The sequence below is a fragment of the Nyctereutes procyonoides genome, unplaced genomic scaffold (genome assembly GCF_905146905.1).
Source record: "Nyctereutes procyonoides isolate TBG_1078 unplaced genomic scaffold, NYPRO_anot_genome, whole genome shotgun sequence".
NCBI lineage: Eukaryota > Metazoa > Chordata > Mammalia > Carnivora > Canidae > Nyctereutes > Nyctereutes procyonoides.
In genome coordinates this window covers 12594528-12616443 of record NW_026575146.1, presented here as the reverse complement: position 1 = coordinate 12616443, position 21916 = coordinate 12594528, and the positions used below count along the sequence as shown (strand labels likewise).

General features: G+C 46.2%; 1 protein-coding gene and 1 long non-coding RNA gene across 2 annotated transcripts in view; one reads left to right on the top strand and one right to left on the bottom strand.

Annotated features, from left to right (window-relative positions):
* ARID1B (AT-rich interaction domain 1B) overlaps positions 1–6335 on the bottom strand; it is a 434326-nt gene extending 427991 nt beyond the window's left edge. The window contains 2 exon segments of the mRNA XM_055311882.1: positions 3928–4876; positions 4940–6335. Coding sequence (XP_055167857.1) covers positions 3928–4876; positions 4940–5901 — 1911 coding nt within the window. The 5' untranslated portion in view covers positions 5902–6335.
* Positions 6336–6411: 76 nt separating this feature from the next.
* On the top strand, positions 6412–7653 carry LOC129500957 (uncharacterized). The gene is made up of 2 exons (XR_008662620.1): positions 6412–6592; positions 6763–7653. It is a non-coding gene; the product is annotated as an uncharacterized LOC129500957 (long non-coding RNA).
* Positions 7654–21916: the final 14263 nt, after the last annotated feature.

Sequence of the window (21916 nt, the reverse complement as noted above, 5' to 3'; positions counted from 1 at the left end):
AGAGAAGATATTATTCTCTCAATTCTAATGAAAGAAGATGACATTTAGAGGGAAAGTACAGTAGTATAAGTGTCAAAGGGTGACTTGGATTATTTCCATCTCCACAACATACTTGTGATACTTCTGATACAATATGATGCCGGGGATAATGGTACAAGTAGAAAAGGCCCTGCCAAAAATTCATTCCTAGATATAAATAAAAAGCAAAACCAAAGAAAAAACGGAAACTAAGGTCATTCAGTATAGACCCAAGGTAAAAAATATGACGTTCCCTGGAATACACTTACCAATTTTGTGTTAATATAAACATTAAGTGATAGCTGTCTTAAAGAGTAGTTATCACTTTTTTTAAAATCATCCAAAGTAAGTAAACAGAAATGAGAATATCCAAAGAAAACAATTTTAAGCCATGCATAATTTCATTCCAGGTAACCTAAGAAAGCAGAAAAGTGTAAACATTTTTGTTATATTTTCGTTGTTTTTTTTTTTTTTCAAGGATAGGCCTATTCTATGACCACAGCTGCCAATTCCACCTTCTCTGACAACAGAGCAGCTAGCCAGCCAGCAAGATCTCAGCAAATATATCAATTTAGAGCACAGTAATTTCTTAACAAGATTTAAAACATCAGATAGGGTAAAATTTCATTGGGAGGGAAGTGGGGAACGATGTGATGCTATAATATACCTTATACAAATTTTAAGGTAATCAGGAACCAGTCTGTAACTTCCTGCTTTGTAAGCCAGCTAGTCACTTCTTTTAATGGTAAATAAGGCTCTTTTTATTACGCTGCATTATATTCTATAAAACTAAGGTTAAAATAGCATTAATGGAATTCAGCACAAATGTGGACATTACAAAATCCTGGTTACGTGAGTAGACCTCAGTATTCCTTTTGAAACTACTCTCTCCAAATACTTTATCTTACAAAAACCCAGTAAACAAACTATCATAAAATGGCTTATTTCACTTTTCAAAAAGATGCCCCCAATACAATACATACATGTTTTGCTTCCAATTACACAAACGTTTGCCACCCAATATAAACCATTCCTAAAACCAAAAATGAAACTAAATGTGCTAAAGCCACAAGAAAATTTCATCATTTAACAACATGATTTAATAGTACTTTATGACCTATAATTACATAGTAATTTAATATTTTGGACAAATAACTATTTATCATAATCATAACAAATACTAAAGAAATATGAGCCTTCCAAAACGGAAAAAATATAAAAAAGACACATTCCACACATTACACGGCAGAGTACCTAAAAGAAATCTGTGAATCTAGGTCATATGCCCAGCATTTTTCTTCCGCCCCCTCAAAAATAAAAAAGCTATTCCCAAGGGTCACACTGAGGACATAATGGATTCACTCTCATTCCAAAACATCAAAATACTTAAAATGATTGGTACCATTAAGAAATAATACTTAAAAGTAACAAGGACCTACCTACATCTGCCTCTATCATCCTTCTGTTCTAGTGTACAAAGATGTGAATCTCAAACTATTCCTTTAAAAGCAAGCTGACAAAATAAATCTTTTTAAAATTAATTACATCGGTTTATTTGCACAAGGCTTCTGCGTCTTGTGAGAATCAAAGATAAAAACTGATATTACAAATTTTCTATCAAGAGTAGGAAAATCTATTTTCATTAAAAGTACAACTCCAGTAACTAAAGATTTAAAAGCAGTGGACACTAATGTCCTCAGCTGGGGATTCACATGATTATCTGTTAAATTCAGTCCTGTATCCATTCTGACACATCTCTCCTCCAAGACATGATTATTATTAAAATACACCTTCCTAAAATAAATAAGCTGCGTAAAAACACAGATTACAACCACCGTTGATTCCTTTCTAACAAATCAGAATTCTAAAAGCTTTCACAGCATTTAAGACGTCTAAGAAAGAAAGATTATTTGGAATAAACACACCCAGCACAGCTTGCATGTGATAGTTTCCCTAACACATGCGTGAGCACTTCAAATAAGGCTCACATCACCAAACCTAACAAAATTAAAAAGAAAAAAATTCCTAGAGCATTTCTACATTCCCAAACCAGAAGCAAATGTAAAATAATTTTTAGTATTTCTCGAGATTACCCATTTTTCCCCTTTGATTATTGTCTGCAGAATCAGTTTCCTCACTTCCTGACTTCTGAATATCACATCAATTTGAAACTTCTCATCTACAAACATCTTTAAACGATCGGAATGGTTTAAAACACACGTTACTAGAAATACAGCTCTCGTCTTGTTATAAAGCCAATTAAGTATCACTAAAAGATACCGCCGCATTTCGGAACCTGGGGATTTTTAAACGTCTTAATTTTTTTTTATTTTAAACTGCGTCGTGCTGACAACCCATTGTTTGCAGAGTTTAATCTGTAAAGGGAGCTTTCATCAAAGCTTTACGAATCCAAGAATCGGTAAAACCTTTGGTTTAATTGTTTTTCAATTGCCGTATTCTCATCTTACAATCAAAGTCCGTGATATCTGCTGTGTCCACGTTAAGACTGTCAAAGACCCGGAATTTTGTAAATGCCCAATCTGCTGGACACCAGCATAATGTTTTCAGTATTTAATCCTCTTATTAATAACTATGATTCGTAATAACTTAAGCCTCGAATAATATTCCACCTTGCATCTGCTTGTAATAGAGCTCAGTTATTATTTGTGGCAAGAATTTTTGTGACTGTACTGCTCAGCACTTCTATTTACATCAGCAGTGCTAAATGCCCAATGGTGAGAGGGGAGCCAATCAGATGGCAGATTAGATGTCAACTCAGAGGCAGCTGTCTGGAGACTATTACAGCCAGTTTACCTCCACAATTCAAATTCCAAACCTTGCAAAGGAGATCAAGTCAGTCTTTAGGCTCAGCCTACGAGCAAGAAACAGCAAGAGTGCAGGACACTTCCTAATAACGCTGTAGGACCTGGGTGACAGCAAATCAAAGAAAACCCAAATAAATCTGATCCAAAAAGATCCATTTTCACGGGTCTGCTATTTTCCTGGACTCGCCGAATAAAATGTATGCCTGATCCGTGACCAAAATAAGTTCCATTTAACCGGAATGCGTCCCATTAGCACAGCCTACCCTGTTGAAGGTGACTCCTTTCGAGCAGCCTGGAAGCCAAAAATAATGGATTTCCTGGCTATTCTCGGGAACGAACCGATCAATTTTAGAATCTCTCTCACCTCCACGTCGTTGTAAACCGGGGTGTTATTTTTGCTACGAAGCACTCGAACTCAAAGCTCGCATCGAGTATCTCCGAATAGCCGGGCACAACTACGGAAAACACCCTCGGTGGCCACAAAGCTAACCTTTTTCTTTCTTTCTTTTTCTTTCTTTTTTTTTTTTTTCTTTCCTCCCCCCTCTGCCTTCACCTTGCAGGCTAAGAGGGAACGCGGTGTGGCTGGAGGTAGGACAAAGTTCCTCGTTCTTTTCCCAGTTAAAGCTGGTCGTGGGCGCTCACCGAGGAGACGGGGTCAATATTCCTCCCTCGACCCGGCGGGCCGGGAGCGCCGATCCGGTCACCGAGGCCGCCCGGGCCGCCCCCGGCGCCCACGCCGCGTCCCGGGCGCGCAGTCCCCGGCTCCGCGCACGGCTCCGCGCGGGGCTCCGCGCCCGGGGCGGGGGGTGGGGGTGGGGGGCGGCCGCGCGTCCCGGCGGGCGTCCCGGGCCTCGGCGCGACCCTCTCCCCGGGCCCCCGGGCCCCCGGGCCGCGCACTCGGGCGCCGCGCACCGCCCAGCCTCCGAGGGAGGCAGCCGCGAGTTAAAATGGCTTTGGGCGCCTCGCCCCCGCCTCCCCCCCGGCAGAAGACGCGGAAAAAGTACGCGGAAAGAAAGAAAGTCGGGCTCGAGGCGCGCGGCGAGGCCGCCGCGGCGGAAGCAGGCCCGGCCGGCGCGGGGGTTACCTGGGATCTGCCCATGGCCGGGCCGGGGGTGCCGGGGCTCATCGCCGGGTGGCTCCTTTGTTGCGCGGCCGCCCAGGCCGGGCTGGCAGCGGCGTACTGGGCGCCCATGTCCTTGCCCAAGCCCATGCCCGCGGCCGCCTGCTGGCCGCCCGCCGCCGCCCCCGCCGCCGCCGCCGCCGCCGCCGCCGCCGCCGCCTGGGACTGGGGCTGCGACGGCGGCGGCGGCGGCGGCGCGCTGGGGCTGCTGTAGTCGGGGTAGCTGCCGCCGTAGCTCCTCATCATGGGGCTGGGCGAGGTGAGCAGCTGGTTGAGGGTCGGGGTGGCCCCCGACGGGTGCTGGTTCTGCCCGGCGAAGCGCTGGAAGCCCCCAGCCGCCGCGCCGGCGGCCGCCTTGCTGAGGCTCGCGGCCCCGCCGCCCCCGGGGCCCATCATCATGCCGCCGCCCTGCTGCCGGGGGGAGCTCAGCACCCCGTACCCCGAGGACGAGCCCCCATAGCCGCCGCCGCCGCCGCCGCCGCCGCCGCCGCCGCCGCCGCCTCCTGCTGCTGCTGCTGCCGCCGCCGCCGCGGCCGCCGCCGCCACAGCTCCCGCTCCTGCTCCTCCTCCTCCTCCTCCTCCTCCTCCGCTGCCTCCTCCTCCTCCTCCTCCTCCTCCGCCGCCGCCGCCGCCGCCGCCGCCGCCGCCCGCGCTGGGCCGGCTGTAGCCCGGATAATGGTTGTACTGGCTGCTGGGGTACCCTTCGTGGGAGTTCTGCAGGGGGTCCATGCTGTTGGGGGCCCCGGCGGCGGCTGGGGCGGAATGCATCATCCCCATCCCGGGGCTTTGTTGTCCGCCATGTTGATCAAAGCAAGGCCCAGTGCGGCCGCCGGGGCCGCCGCTAGCAGGGGCAGCGCTGCCATAGTAATTATTAAACTCCGAGACGGCCGCGGGGCCGCCGCCGCCGCCGCCACTGCCGCCGCCGCCGCTGCCGCCGCCGCCGCCGCCGCCGCCGCCGCCGCCGCCGCCCCCGGGCACGGCGACCGGCGGCTGCTGCTGCGCGCCCAGGGCGCCCAGGCCCGGGTGCTCGAACCGGCCGCCCGCCGGCTCCCCCATCTTGGGCGGCGCGTCGTCCTCGTCGCCCGGCTTGCTCAGCAGAGGCTGGCCCGGGGGGTCGGCCTGGCTGCCCGCGGCACTGTCCTTGGCGCCTCCATGTTGCGGCTGCTCCATGTCGGGACCGGGCTGAGCCGCGCCGCCGCCCGCGCCGCCGAGGCTGTTGTTGTTGGAAATGGGATGTTGCTGCTGCTGCTGCTGCTGCTGCTGCTGTTGCTGCTGCTGCTGTTGCTGCTGCTGCTGCTGCTGGAACTGGTTTAGCTGCTGCTGTAGTGCGTGGTGGTGGTGGTGGAGGTGGTGGGCATGGTGGTGGTGGTGGTGGGCATGGTGGTGGTGGTGGTGCTGCTGGTGGGGCGCTGCGGCGGGGGCTTCGCCAACGGTTTTCAGTTTGTGGTTGGGGAGCAGCCCCGTCTCCATGGCCGAGCCCGGGCCCGACGAGGAGGAAGAGGAGGACGCCGCCGCCGCCGCCGCCGCCGCCGCCGCCGCCGCCGCCGCCGCCGCGGAGGAGGAGGAGGAGGAGGACAGCGCGGCGGCGCTTCCACCCTCCTTGAGAGCCGCCTCGGAGCCGCCGCTCTTGGCGCTGTGAGAGCTGGCGGCGGCGGCCGCCGTGCTCGCGTTATGGGCCATGTTCAGGTCGTGACGGGGGTGCAGGGGGTGGTGGTGCACACTATGCAGGCCGCCGCCGTCGCCGCCGCCCCCCAGCATGGGTCCCGGTGCCGCCGCCGCCGCCGCCGCCGCCGCCGCCGCCGCGCCGCGCGCCCCCGCCTCCAGGTCCCGGGCCCCGGGCGCCGGCCGCGGCCCGGGGGGCGCCCGCCGCTCGCCGCTGCCCGTCCGCGCCCGCGCCGCCGCCGCCGCCGCCGCCGCCGCTGCTGCCCGCGCGGCCATGATCGCCGCGGCGTGGCGAGGCCGGGCGGGGGGCGGGGGGAGACAATAAAACCCACTTTTTAGTCGGCGGCCCCTCCTGTGCGCATCCACACGCCCCGACGGGAGGCGAGCGGGCCCCCTCCCCCTCCACAGGCCCCGCCGGAGCCGAACCGGGAGTCACGCCTTACGGTCTGGGCCTGCTCCCGCTGTGTGATTTCATGGTCAAAGTTTTTAGTTCAGGTTTAAATGAAACTTTTCTCTTTTCCTCTCTAACCCGGATATGGGTAAATGCACGACTGAGCGAGCCTGTCGGGCCCAGCCCGGCATGCGAGGGAGCCGAGCGAGCCCGAGCAACTATTATCCACTTCGGTCTGGTCGCTCGCGTGCACTCGCAAAACGCGGACTGGACTCGGCGCGGGCCGCCCCGCCGCCGCCGCCGCCGCCGCCGCCGCCGCCGCCGCCGGGCGCAGCCTCGCGGGCCCCCGGCCGCCCCGCCGCCCCGCGCCCCGCGCCCCGCCGCCCCGCCGCCCCGGGCAGGGCAGGGCAGGGCAGGGCTGGGCTGGGCTGAGCTGGGCTGGGGCCGGCTCCGCAGGCGCCCGGAGCGCGGCGGCCTGGGGCGGCGGCGGGCTGCGCTTTCTCCCCTCGCGCCCCGTCTCCTTGCCAACCGGCCGTTCGCGTGTTTGTTTTCACGTCTAAAAGGAACGATACAAAGGTGGGAAACGAGTCCGACGAGCAGACAAAAGAGGGAGAAGGGCTGGGGAACAAAGTTGTCGGTTGGCCTCCGGGGTTCGGAGGAGCAAAATGTTTGGGCGATCCGTGCAAAAAAAAAAAAGAAGCACTGCCTCTCCCAGGAGTTATGTAATTTTTTTTTTTTTCCCCCAGAACGTTAGCCGGTCTGCCTCGATTTGGGGCCATCGGTGTAATTCCCACAACTTCTCCAAAACTTGCGAGAGGAGGAAAGAGTTTCGGGGAAGGTCAGCCGCGCGGGTTCGGGGAGTGCCGTGTCCTGGACACAGCAAGCGCCCAGGAGTAAGTGCGGAGACGACGGCACCTGCCCCGAGGAGGACGTTTACGTGACTCTTCCTTCCAGGCACCCTCTGTGTGCCTGCAGGCTTGTCAGTGCCGACGCAGAAGTATTCCCAGAGGAGCATTTTTCTTAACGACGGGCGCTTGTCTATCCTCTCTCTAAAGGGAAAGTCTTGGAATAAGTAGACCGGTGTGTGTTATGCTCCAGCTTGCACATGGAAATTTAACTATCGGTGCCATAATAGGGACAGCTGAAGTTCATCTCGTGTCTTCATGAATCTGTACGACGCCTTTCATCGTATTTCAGAGGTTAATGTGCACGATTAACCCTCTGGATAGGAGTTCATCTCTAAGCAATGTGAAACAAAACTAAAAGAAGTACGTGTTACACCCAATACATACAAGATCCGTAGTGATGGAGATGGGTCAGATCTAGCCTTAGAGCAGGAGTGTTTCGGACCGTGTTCCTTTAAGAATACCCTACTCTTCTGGCACTTTAGGGTGTTTTAAGTGTTTTTGTTATTGTGAATTCATCACCTGGTGACCTTGTGGATATCTTCAAGCAGGCCTTCTGAACCTAAGCAGTGCCTCACTTAGTACTAGTGTGGAACTCGTTTTCACGGAGAGAAAGCATTTGAAACCAGAACTTTCCAAGGGGTCACACTAACTGAAATGATACATATGGGAGAACATAGTTTTCTAAAGTCCCTCCATTCCTCAGCTTTTTATAAAGATCATTTTAGTCTATTTCTACTGCAGCGGTTATTTTTATTTGCTTGCACAAGTGCAAATACCTTAATGACTACATAGAAAAAGATAGGTGGGAAAAACTGGTGGCTAATTGGTGGGGGAGGGGAATCAGGTGCACACCCAAGGGTCATTACAGAGTGTACAAACAACAAATCGCAATTCCATGCGAACAGCTGGAAAACAGGGGTTATATCACTGTGTGTAAGAGAGACTAACAGAAATGTAAGATGAATTCATGCCAAATCATTCATCAGTTTTTGCCAAGAGAATACTACATCTTTGTTAGTGTGCCTTTTTGACACTTTCTCCTGGATTTTCTCCCTTTATACATTCAAATACGTGCTAATTATACACAGTACACCACGAAAGTTGGATTTTTAAAGTTTTTCATATGCAACTATGAATACATGTCCGTTTCGTGTGTGAACACATATATTCTAAGATCAGCTACACATTTATGCTTTTAGACATTTAGACCCAAACTAAACATATACATACAGTCACACGAAAGCATTTATCCAAATTGATAAAATACATCCAAGTCAATTTAAACAGGTGTAGCCACATCTCGTGGCTTATTTTCACAACTAATCCTGAGAGGGAAAAATGAGTCACCCAAGTTTAGCTCTCTGGCCTTTTTCTTAAAAATATTTTTCATATAGAAAAATCATGGAACTAGAAAAAAATATATATAAGTCAAGATCTCTTTTAATTCCATTTGTTTCAGCAAGTCAAGTAGAAGATTGGAACCAAGAGGCTATGAAATAGAGGCCCCCAGCACAATGAAATCAGCCTGCTATAAAAGGCGACACATGCCAGTTTCTCCTCCCCAATGGCAGATGCCACACCCTAAAGCAGACAGAAGGCACTGCAGTCTGTAAAGAGAAGCACAACACAAAGCCGGCAGGACTTGGTTTTGTCTTTTAAACCACAGAGAATGCTAAAATACCTTTTTTAAAGCACCCTTGCTGAAGATAAGTAGTGGGCTCCTATTCATTCAACTTACAGTTTTTAAACACACCTTCTCAAGAAAACAAAATAAAAGCCTCTCAGAGTTTCATTTAAAAATCCATGGCTTAATAGACAAAAACAGGGACTGTCAGGGGTCTGTTAGAAAGTGATGAAACAGGTTCACATTTCACAAAAAAAGCACAGTTTGAACCAGAGGTGATAATTCTGTTGTATCACTTGCCTCAATTATCCTATATGGCCACACTACCATTATTGTTTCCTTTGATGAAATAAGGCCCTAGAAAGTAACAGGTACATTTTTCCCAATGAAGTCCTTATTTTTACACCTCTTGTGTAATTTCAAACAATGATGACAACTTTAATAAGTCACTCCGACCGCAAACCGACGGAGGTGAAGACCCGAAAGCTGGCAAATGGCCACCGTGCCCCTGCCGCCAACGTCCCACCCACGGCTTGCCCTGAGCCCTCCTGTTTAGCCAGAAGATTACCCGTTATTCTCTTAAACACTCCATTTTGGCGACAAAAAAGGTTTGGTTTGTTTTGGGCTTGGGTTTTTTTTTTTTTTTGACTATATGAAAATACTAATATTTAAATACCCCTTTTGAAGAAGTTTTGGGCTCCGAATAAAAGACTCTTCAACTTGCCCACTTCAAGAGGATTGAGCCAGATGGTAGTTGAAGAATGCCACAGCTCTGTTCTTTTTGCCTCATCGTCCTCGTAGCCCATCATTGTGTTTGCTTTCAGATTAGTCCCCTTTTACTATTCTGGTTATTTATTCGATAACTGAAACTATCACGATTCACTAACCATCATATTCTTTATGTAATTTGGAAGCAATTTAGAATAAAGCCCTGTCAAGGTTTTACAAATAAGAACTATTAGAGAATAAGGCTTTGGATACTTGCTTTCCTTTTAGATTTATGAGAAATGCGATGAATGGAGCTAATGGGATTTCCCTACTGATCTTGGGCAGGGACTTTAAAAAGCACTAAACAATTGTCCTTTTCACTTCTCTGATTTAGATGTTAGCAGTGAATAACTGAGTAAACGCAAGATATGGGACATAGCATTTGATTTGAAACAACTATGCAAATTAACAGTGGTCCAAAAGTTTAGGAGGCAAACAATTAGAATTTCTTTTCAATTAGAATTTGAGAAAAAAATCTAGGCAAAAATACTTTAAATAAATTTAGGGACTCTGACGAATAGTAGCACCATTGTACTTAGTAAGAATAGTATAGCATGGATAATAAACCTGGATGGGAATAAACTACACTTATTTCACAAATTTATCTTGAACCTACTTTGTGACATGCTTTGAGAATAAGAAGATAATTATTATTATCTTGGCCCTGTCCTCAATAGGGGAGACAAACGCAAGGCTGCCCTGAAATATCATAGAGGGTTTGGCTAATAAAGAAGCAAGCTCAGACTTCCCCACCCAACAACATTCCCTGCAGCTATGCCTTGTTGGCAGCCACCAGCCAGGCACCTCGCCCTAATCCTCAGTCTGGCACAGTTCAGACATAACACTGGGAACCCACCACTGGGGGCTAGACTTCCAGAACCTTAAATCAAATTTACCATTAAGGTACTAACAATTTCTCTCCCAAGTCCTTAAAAACATAGTAACTTCAGTGAAATACATTAAAAAAACACCTTATTGGCGTTTTAGAACGTTGCACTTTTTGTCTTACATTTGACCATCCACATTTTGAATGCTGTGTAATAAATATTTTTACTACAGCCTAGATTAGAGATTTTCTGTTACTTTTAGACAGATATGTGCATGATGACATTTCTTTCATTTTATTCCCATCAAAATCTTACTGGGCACCCACAGGTGCATTTCAATACTCTCTCCTTCTACAATTATGTCATGTCACATAATCATCTGTATGGCCTCTATCACTGATAACCTGCTGTGTGGATAAAGACACTTTATAGATAGCTCCACTATAGTTCTTTTAAGTAACTACTTGAGAAGTAAACCTATTTGAGATCATGTATAATAATCAAGAATACAAAGGTAAGTCATTTGGAGAGCAAAACACCTTAATTTTCTGGAAAGAGATTTTAGTGACTTCTCTGAGGCCCTTCTGGGTCTTTCTCATATGTGATTAATTGCTTCATAGTACACATAAACTTAGAAAGTAAAACTACTCTTCAAGCACAATAAATTACAAACAACTCGTGCATTAATGTAGTACATGTGTGATTATTTTTTAATTTTATTTGTTTGAGAGGGGGGACGTGGGGGACAAGCGTACTCCTCACTGAATGCTGAATCCCACACAGACTCCACCCTGCAACCCTGCTATCCAGAGATCATGACCTGAGCGGAAACCACGAGTTGGACACTCAAGTAACTGAGCCACCCAGGAGCCCCAATGCATGTGTCATTTTTATGCTACCCATTGCTTTGTCCCCAGTCCATTAAGACAGTCAGTGGGCACCTTTAAGGGTAAATTATCGACAATTGCCTGATTGTTCTGATAAGGGACAAAGGACGTGGTTATGTGCATCCCTACACAAAATGACAATTAAATTAAGAAATTTGCTTATCAGTGCATTCCTCTAAAAACATCCGAGTTGTTAAGCATAAATCTTTTTTTTCTCTCTCCCTAAGTTAAAGGAAATTTTCACATTGTGGTGTGTTGCTGTAGGCCTTAAAATTCAATGGGCCATCCTTGACATCTACTCTGACCCTCAGATGTCTCCTCTCTCAAGCCACACTTCTCTCTGGTGCTGGTGACCTGCTTTCTCAAGGACCTGTGTGTTAAGTTTTCCCTCCTCCCAAAGCGTAACTCATAAGGAGCAGCTGGGAAGGTGGCCTCTTGGCTCAGCCCCATTCATTCAGCAGATAACTGCCAAGTGCCTACTCTGCACGGGCCCAGTGCTAAGCTCCGCAGCCATCGCAGTGGGGTGGGGTGCAGAGAAGGAAAGGGGGGACTTCCCACATTGAGTGAACCTGCTAGACAAGTGATCACACTAATGAACGTATCATTGCACAGAGATAACACGCTCTGAGGAAAGATACAGAGTTATGGGAAGGCAGTAAACGAAGAAGCCTGACCAAGGCAGGGCAAAGATGGCTTGGGCTGAAAACTGCAAGGTGGGAGAAAACCAGAGAAAGAAGGGAAAGGGCATCTCAGACACCAGGAGGCCAGTGGGGTAGACAGCAGACTAGGTGCCTCTGTGCAGGTTCCAGCAGCCCAGGTTGGTCGGAGCTTGTACTCCAAGATCAGGGCTCTAAGTAAGTGTAGCATGTGAGCAGTGGGCTGACATGACTGCATCTAGTAGTCACAGAACCCACTGGCTGCTGGGAAGAGGTGGAGCCAGAGCAGAAAGGATGTGGAATAGGGGACTGTCTCAAGTCCAGGCTCACCTCTCAGGATAGGGAGGCTTGACCACCTTCATTTCTTTAGGCTCCCAATGGATTGTGATAAGAAGAAATACTAAGGATCATAAAAATGCATTTATTTTAATGTTTACAATTTTGTAAGTTTTATTTTTTTGAAAGACCGAGTAAGCGGGAGAGAGAGCACACATGACCAGGGACAGAGGGAGAGGGAGAAGCAGACTCCCCCGTTGAGTAGAGAGCCTGACGCGGGGCTTGATCCCAGGACCCCAGGATCATGACCCAAGCCAAAGGCAGACAGACGCTCAACCGACTGAGCCACCCAGGCACCCCTTAATGTTTACATTTTTTAAATGTAATGTAGTCAGCCTCTAAAACACAATGCAATATCCTGATGTGCTTTTTTACACTTAGAATAATTCTAGGACTCATTTTTAATTAATTCATAGTGCCCTACAGCCGAGTGATCTGTTGATAGACTACAAGTTTAAAAACAATTTGATGAAACTCTTTTCATCTAGTCATTGTATCTCTAGGAATAAATGTATAACCTTACTTGGCGACAACACCAAAGGCGAAATTGGAGACTGTAAATGGCTCTCTGGGTTATCTGTCATGATGAAGCACAGTCCAAGTGAGAGATGAGAGATGGTGAAGTTGGATAAAGACAGGAGGGACCATGGGGATGGAGATAAGTGAACTGACCCCAACGGGTCCCCCCACTTAAGAATGTGCAGATTGTTCACTGCTCAAGGGCAACCAGCCAAGGAGATGAGTGAGGGCTGCAGTCCAGCCAGAATCTTACTTGCCACTCATTGAGTCCTGGCACAGGACTGAGTCCACTAGAGGATGGGATGTTTTTTTTTCCAATTCACATGAAGCATAAATGCATGCTTGCAGTGGGCCTCCATGGGACAGATGGTGAGGAGAGGCATGGGAAGACTTGGTAATAGTTCAGATGTGTTTGTGAGGTGATGGGAGGCTCAGGGCCTTCCCTCTCACCACTTTTTCCTCCACCTACCCCTTCCTGGCCCAGTGTATGAAGCAGCTGGGAACCCCAGCTTGTATCCCCACCATCCAGTCCACTCCTGTCCCTCTATCCTACCCTAGTTTTCTCTATACCACTCCCTGCCCTCCCCACCCCTGCACTGCTCAGATAAGCCAACATTTCTCATCATGGAATCTCAGACCTAGAGAAGCGCAGAGTTTTGAAAAATCCATGCAGTGCTAAGATTTTGTGGCCTGAGAGCCTTCTCTCGTTTCTAGGAATTTGTGAGATTGAGATGATCCTTGGAAAACTCTTTGAAACAAATGAACCAGGTGAGTCAAGACTTCCCCTTCCCAGGGCCTCCTGTTTGCACAGCATCAGCGGGTGCCATGCTTGTTGCCCTCCATCTAATGGACGCCTTCGTGCAGTATGACTGTTTGTTCCCTGGAATTGTGCAGTGTGGCTCCCCTGATCGTCTCTATTTGCCAGAGGCCAAGGCTATCATTTGTAGCCCTTGAAAGGAGGTGCAGGAAGAAAACAGGATCCCAGGTTGGGAAATGGCCATGCCCAGGCCCAGGCAGTCTCCTTGTTTTGCGTGGATTTGGCTTTCTGCCTCCTTTCCACAGCTGCAAACCTTGGGGCAGCCACCTCGCATACCTGGAGGAGGAAAAGGAGACGCAAGCCCTGGGGTGAGGGCAGTGTTTAGAGCACCACGCACGCCCTCCCTTCTTCTCACTCACTTCCCTATCTAAGGATAGGGCATCAATCTAGAAAAGGGAAAACCTCAGGCAGAAATAGTTGTATGTATGTATGTATGTATGTATTTATTTATTTATTTATTTATTTTTAGAAATAGTTGTATTTAAATCAATAAACCCAGCCACTTCTAAGCTGCTTTGAGTTTTATAGTTACTATTGCTAAACATGTATTGTGTCTATACTGTGCCCTGCACTTCACATAGATACAGCAGAGAAGCAAGTGCCCTTACCCAACGTCTGTTCTCTTTACCCAAAGCCCCAATTTATAACTGGGCACATGACCACCTGTTTAAAAAAAAGAAGAAGTCTACATTTCCCAGATGCCTTGGAGATAGGTGTGTCACTCTGTTTAACGGGAGCTCTGATGCTGGCTCAGTTACCATCTGCCTTCAGACTTGGTTTATGAGAGAGAAAAACTTCTATCTTCTTCATAATAACTGATGTTTTTTGCTTTGTTTGGGATTTTTTTCTTTTTTTCTCTTCTCTTTTTTTCTTTTTAAGTAGGAAACAAAATCTAAACCTGATCTAGTGCATATGATTTCTCATGCAATTCTCATACTTCGAGAGCTCAGTAAAGCACACACACCTTGATTTCATCCTGCAGAAAACACAGGAAATAACAGTGCCTACTTCACCGGGCTTCTGAGGATTAAATAATCTTTGCAAAGCTCTGAGCACAGTGCCTGGCAAAAGGGAAGGGTCAGATATTATTATTTTATTAAGCCCTTTACGTCTCACTGGCTGGGTTATCAGCTGGGTTATCAGTCCCCACCTTCAAGTTTCTCTTCTACCTTCTACCATATTCAGAACAATCCAGGACCCACAGTGGGCTCTTAGGACTTAATTGTTGAAAAAACTCTGGGGTTGAACACAAACATCTAAATAAAACTATTCACATGCGTTTTCAAATTAATTGTTTCTTTCAACGCAGAGAACTAATGTAGCTTAAGGAACAATACCTTTATGTGGCTAGTCATTTTGAATCTTTTTTTTTTTTAATTATTTTATTTGAGAGAGAGAGAAAGCATGAGTAGGGGAGAGGAAGATTTCCCACTGAGCAGGGAGCCTGATGCCATGAGGGGCTCAAATCCCAGGACCCTGAAATCATGACCCGAGCCAAAGGCAGACCCCTAACCAACTAAGCCACCCAGGGACTCCTTTTTTAAATCTTTTTTTTAAGTTTTGTGGCTAGTCCATAAAGGAAGGACTCCTAATTTCTTTTCTTTCTTTCTTTTTCTTTCTTTCTTCTTTCTTTTTCTTTTTCTTTTTCTTTCTTTTCTTTCTTTTTTAATTTGTTTCAAAGGTGTAGGAAGTTTTTCTTAAAAGGTCAAGTTGATGTATTATGGTAATATAAGTTGTAAGCTATATTCAGAGGGCTATCACTCTGAGAAACTGATTTCCCAACTTCCTCTCTAGGTAAGACTTCATTACCCTTGCAGGCTAAAAGAGTACCACATGGGTGGGACACCTGGGTGGCTCAGTGGCTGACCATCTGCCTTCAGCTAGGGTAGTGATCCCAGGGTCTTCAGATGAATCCCGCATTGGGCTCCCCTGGAGGAGCCTGCTTCTGCCTCTGCTTCTGTCTCTGCCTCTGTGTGTGTGTGTGTCTCTCATGAATAAATGAATAAAATATTTTAAAAAAATAAAGGAGTATCACATGAGCATGAGATTTGTAACTAGAGAGAGTTGCCTTGAATATGTTTAATGCTTGAGTCCATCACAGTGAGTCTCAGTCTATACTAGTTTAGCATGGTACTTGTTTATAAACAACATGATTATTAGCGCTGATTCTGTGAGATTGGTTTCCCACTGACCTCAACAAAAACAATGCAAATATTCACCCTTTTTTAAAGCATAGTAAAACTCCTGTGGTTTTTGAAGCCAGACCAAGAACACATGTAGAAAAGCCCATGGATTATTTTAAGTGAACTTATTTTTTTATCTCATTAACTTTGCACCATATGCTGTTTATTTTTTATATCCTGCATACGCTGAAAAATGAAAATAGAGCAGGCCACTGTGCTTCATTTGGGGCACATAATTACGAGGATGACATACACAAACTGGGAAGTTCAGAGAAAAACAAAGACAATTAAGAGGACTTTTTAAGATGACTTTAAAGGATTTTTAAAGCTCTATATGTTCCTTAACTAAGCAACCCAGGAGGCAAGCAGGAAAACTGCTTCCCAGCACATGAAAGGAGTGTTACCTCGGGGTAACAGCTTCCCGATCTGTAGAAAGAAGTTAGACTCACATCACAGTGCCATATTTTATGGGCTGGGCAAATTTTGGCAATTTACTTAACTTTTTGGGTAGCAGAATGTACATGAGACACTAATAAATATTTGGGGGCACCTGGGTAGCACAGTGATTGAGCATCTGCTTTTGGCTCAAGGTGTGATCCCGGGGTCCTGGGATCAAGTCCTGCATCAGGCTCCCTGTAGGGAGCCTGCTTCTCCCTCTGCCTATCTCTCTACCTCTCTCTGTGTGTGTCTCTCATTAATAAATAAATAAACTCTTTTTTTAAATTTTTATTTATTTATGATAGTCACACACAGAGAGAGAGAGAGAGGCAGAGACACAGGCAGAGGGAGAAGCAGGCTCCATGCACCGGGAGCCCGACGTGGGATTCGATCCCGGGTCTCCAGGATCGCGCCCTGGGCCAAAGGCAGGCGCTAAACCACTGCGCCACCCAGGGATCCCTAAATAAATAAAATCTTTAAAAAATTAAAAAAAAAAAACTAGATATCTACCTTGCATGTTTTCATGGGTTTTTCTTTTTGGGGGGTTTTGGGGGTAAGAATTAAATGAGAAAGTATATATATATATAAAGTATTTGACATGTTGCCTGGAATTAAATAGGTAAGTAGGGCGTGAGTGTGTGCTTAATTTCTAAATAGAATAGGTATCTGTCATGTGATTTCAGGAAAACCAGGTATACTCCACTCAATCCGGAATATTTCTTCTGCTACCTAATTAACATTTCTCCATTAAAAATTTATGGATTTATTCCTTTCTTTAAAGGCTCCATGCCCTAACAAAATGCAAATATGCTTCTACCACCTAATACCTGAAGATTTGTCAGCCATTCACACCATATTATGAATATATTTTGAATACATTCCTGAAAGCCTGCTTTGGTCTTTGTGTGTGTGTTTTTAATTTTTATTTAATTTTTATTTTTCTTGAAGGTCTGCTTTGATACAGAAGAAGAGGAAAGGAGAACCAGGCCAACAGGACCAGAGAGAGGATGAGCTGAGGCAGGACCCAGTACAGTGAATGGGAAGGCTCTGAGGCTGGGGAAAAAAATTCTGTTTACAGCACAGCACAGCACCCCCTTGTAACACAGCCCCACCTATTCACAAGCTAAAAGTATGGAAAGGAAAAAAACATTGAAAAGGTTTTCTTTCCATCCTGACAGTTCAGGCTTCTGGGTCCTCATCCCATTTCCTACAGGCTGGAATCCCAGGATTTGTCATCCCTAGCTCTGTTACAGTTAATCCATGGTAGATGAAGCTAGGTAGAGACTACGTGAGGAAGACAGAGGGGCGTGCAGTCTGGAGGTGCTTTTCCAGCCAAGTCATTCCATGATTCTGTGGCTAGATGGGGCATGATTCTGTGGTGTGAAGCATTTTTACTTCGGAGGTGATAATGAAGCACAGTGAACCTCTCCACTACCGAAGAAAATTGCTAGTACTGAGGCTGGAGGGAGGGCAGAAGTGAAGGAGACTGCTGGCCTCCTGAACCCCCATCCTGCCTGTGGGCCCCGTGGGACCCTTTTTTGGTGTTTTTTGGTATTTTAAAGAATTTATTTAATTATTCATGAGAAACACAAAGAAAGAGGCGTAGACATAGGCAGAGAGAGAAGCAGGCTCCCTGTGAAGAACCTGATGCAGAACTCGATCCCAGGACCCCAGGATGACGCCCTGAGCCAAAGGCAGACGCTCAACCACTAAGCCACCCAGGCACCTCCCTTTGGGACCCTCCGGTTGCGATAACAAAGAATGGGGGTGCACAGGGTTAAAATGTACCTCATCCGGGTTGGTTGCAATGGAGAAGAGGACAAAGAAGAAAGAAACTGGGGTGGAAGGGAAAGAGGGACAGGAACATTATTAGGGAGACTTCTAGAGACAGCCCAACACACTGTTACTAAAAACCTCAGTGGGTCTGGGGGAAAAAATAATGTTGCAAATTATAATTTATCCTTTGACACATTTATCATTAACTAGGCTAGACCATCTTACTAAGGTGAGATCATTCATGGAAGTTATAAAAATTTTAGGTTCAAGGTAAAAGGTGTAGAATGACCCTCCTTGCTGACCTTCCATAGGTAAGTTCCCTGGACAGTTGATCTGCCTGCTTCCACTTTCTTTCATAAGTCCTGCCGTATTATGATTTTTTTATGTCACCTGGCCACTGGAAAAAGTTCACCTATGATTCCTAATGGTCTTTTTCTTTCTAGGAAATCTCTTGAGTTTTTTTCTTGTCTTTCCTCTGCTTCAGTCTTTTGGAAATACATATTGAAATCTGAAGTGTGGTGTCCTATGATTTCCATTCTACACCTGTTTATTGGTGCTAGGGTGAGAGGTCTGTTTAGACCAGCTAAGCTCTTCTAAGTACCAAGCAGGAACAAAAAACCTCAGGAGTGTGGGTGCAATGGGACATGGCATGGACACAAGGCCCCAAAGCAGTACATATTGGCAGAGACTTCAACTTCATTCTCTACAAAGGGAGGCAAGTGAACCATTTGGTGACTACTCTGATGGCTCTTCAGATCTCAAAATTAGCTTTTTCTTTCTCTGACTTCCCTAAGACTGCTCTAGCCTGAAACTTCTCCATGCTTCTTTCACCAGTGTCTCCTCCTCCTAGCCACCAACCCCTGACCCCTGAGGGTGTTCCTGTTCCCCTGCAGGGCCCTGTCCCTGTGGCCAGCCAGCTCATCATGGGGACCCTGGGGACAGCCCTGCCCGGTCACAATGGTGTCCTCTCTGCTCTGACCTACTATTGCCAGTTTCTGCTCACTGTGCCTTTGTGTAGCCATTCCTTGAATGTCCAGCCACTTCTTCCAGTGTCTGGCCCCCTCCATTACTAATTCCTTACCCCACCGGGCTCTCTCTCTCATTCCTCTTGGCCTTTGCATTTACCACCTTCTGTACTCTTTCCCACTGCTTCATCAAAAGCTACTGTCTTTCAAAATTGAGTTCAATGTCACTCCCTTTGTGAAAATTTCCTGGTCCCAACTTTCACATCCATAGTGGAATAGTCACCTCTGAGCTACAAAATGAACTCATAGACATCACTACTTTAATCCTTAGTATGTTGTAAATATTTGTCAATGTTTATGTCTCCACCCCTATTGAGCGCTCCAGGAGGGCACCCCACAGTTCTGTATATCCAGGACCTAACATGGGTCCTCGTCCTCTGTTAGCATTAGTTGGATAAATAAATCATCTCTGCAGTCAGAGTGCTAACAGGGTCACATCCCCTTCCTCTGAAGATGGTACTAGTGTGACTGATACATTAGAGCTCCTCTGATGCTTCCTGAACAGTCACAAAGTCCCTCTGCATGAGAATGTATCCTTAGTAATCAACCCATTATTCTGAGGAAATGAAGCAGAATCGTTGTCTGCTTGACAAGCATTCTTGTCAGATATGGGCAGCGAGTTCAGAAGATCACCTGATAGAACCAACCATATTAGCCCAAAGGAAGTGCCAGCCACTCCTGTTCATCTGAATGCACTTTCTGGTGGTCGATACAAAATGAGAAAGTGAGACAGCCTCCCTTCCCTTCTGCAACAGGGAGTGCATCAACATTCTGCTCGTGGAGCTAGGGAACATCCTTCAGCATGACCTCCTCAGGGTCCCTACTTAACAAATGGGGAATTTTGCCTTTAGTCATTATAAAAGAAAAGTTCCCCACTCCATGTAACAAGACTCAAAGACTTAGCAACAGCCATCATCATGGATGCTTCAGTGATTTTCAGCTATCTGTGGGGACATATGTCTGGAACAACATGGGGAAAACAAGATTTTTGTGGAAAAAAACATCCATATAATTTTAAACTAGCATGAGAAAAGACTTTGTGGCCACCCTATAGACAATTTTTTAAAGATGCTATAATTAAAATACATTGTTGCCAAATCTTTCTCACTATACTTTCAAAGAGCTTGGGATTATTAAAATGACTAGATATAGTTATTCACTATTTCTTTGCACTATAAAAAATTAGTATGACTGATCTAAAACTAAGCTCATCATAGTTCAATTGAGATATATTTTCCAAAAAAAAAAAAAAAGAGAGAGAGAGAGAGAAAGAGAGAGAGAGAGAGAGAGATGTACTTTCTGGATACTTCGGTTTAACTTCTCATTTTTTGCTCTTAGGTGGCATGCAATCTTGGCATTGTATTACATCGGTCAGGATCCGATTTAATTTCTTTGTTTTGAAAAGTTTTAAATTTACAAATTTTGGAATATACCACATATTTAATTTTCTCATGTATGTGTTAATTTGATTCCTGGCAGCCCCCATATGAAACTTCCCCGCTGAAAGTAGCTAAAAATTGAGCAGCAGGTGTCTCATAGGGAACAGGAACATTTTCTCCAGCGCAGAGAGGCAGGAGTTCCAGGGCACCTGGGACTGTTTTATCTGTTTTAGTTGTAACCACCAAGAATGTCCTTTATGTTCATAAAAACACTTCATGCTTCTCCAGGGGTTTACTCAAAGCCATTTTTAATGATATGAGCACACATGAAAAAGATGTATCCTTCTATATCAACACTTACTAAATTTACTGAAATTTATTGAAAATAGCCTGAGCCACTCCTCCACAGACTCAAGGCACTCTGGCTGGGCTCTCATGGTTATTCTTGCTCTGAGTCTGTGAGCTATACTTCACATAAGTCTTCAAAAATTCTTTCTGTGGCATCCTACGTGTCACAGGAAATATTTGTGAGGCAGCGGCTGGCGGGCTCCTGGTGGTCAGGAAACGGGCAGGGAGATGTTTAGTCAAGGCCAGGAGGTCAGCCTGAGGTTGGTGGAGGGGGACCCAGGAGGCGTTGGCAATGCAGAAGCTGCAGGGTTCCCAGGAGCCAGGACATCAGTCAGGATTCTAAATTCTTCATCTTACCTACACCAGCCAGTTTAATTCATTACATCCAGAATGCTTCAGGTTTTGGAATACATAACTAAGCCCATATAGCTAAACACAAAATATTTGGGCCTATGGTGATTAAAGGGAAAAAAAGAAGGAAGGAATAGGAACATTCCAAATAATGAAGCATTACTTAGTGGGGCCTTTAATAAAAGTCCAATTCACCCTTCATTGGACTTCAAAATTACAACCTTCCCACCAGCTTGGTAACAATCTAAAAGTCTGACAGCATGCTGTGCTGGTGAGGCTGTGGGGGAACAGGAATTCTCATATATTGTTAGGGTTAGCAGAAAATGGAAGTTCTTTTGGAAAGGTTTGATAATAATGAACAAAACCATCAATGAACTTACCCTTTAACCAGCCACCGTACTTCTAAGCATCTATGCTATTGGTACCTTGTAAAAGTACAGATGACAACCATCTGGGATCGTGCCTTGTGACATTGTAAGAGCAAACGATTAGAAACAACCCAAGTGTTCAGCACTAATAGGACCTTTACTCCAAATAACTCGGGACTTCCACACAGCAGAGTACCATGCAGCCATAAAAGAAGACAAAGATTTCCATCTTTTGGTGTAGAGAAATCTGCAGGACATATTGTCAAGTAAAAAAATAAAATAAAATAAAATAAAACAAAATATATAGTGTGCTATCTTTTGTATAACAGGCAGGGGGAGTAAGAATATGTATACATAGTTGTTTACATTCTTGAAAAGAAACACTGCAAGGATAACTATCTGTAGGGGGTGGTTATCTATAGGGGGTGGAGGAGGACAGAATGGAGAGGACAGCGGAAGCGAGACTTCCTGTGAATATCTTTCCATAGAGTTTTGGTTTTTGATTCAAAAATGTATGTTCAAAAGTAAATAAAACTAGAGTTGAAAAAATTCCATTCATCTTCCCCAGCTGGTGTAGCTCCCTCTGGCTCAAGGACCAGTCATCACCTACTTGGGAGTGGAGTGGTAGATTTCAAGAGCCATGGCCAGATGCTTTAGACAGGACATCAGTTCCCCTCTGCTGCTGTCCTC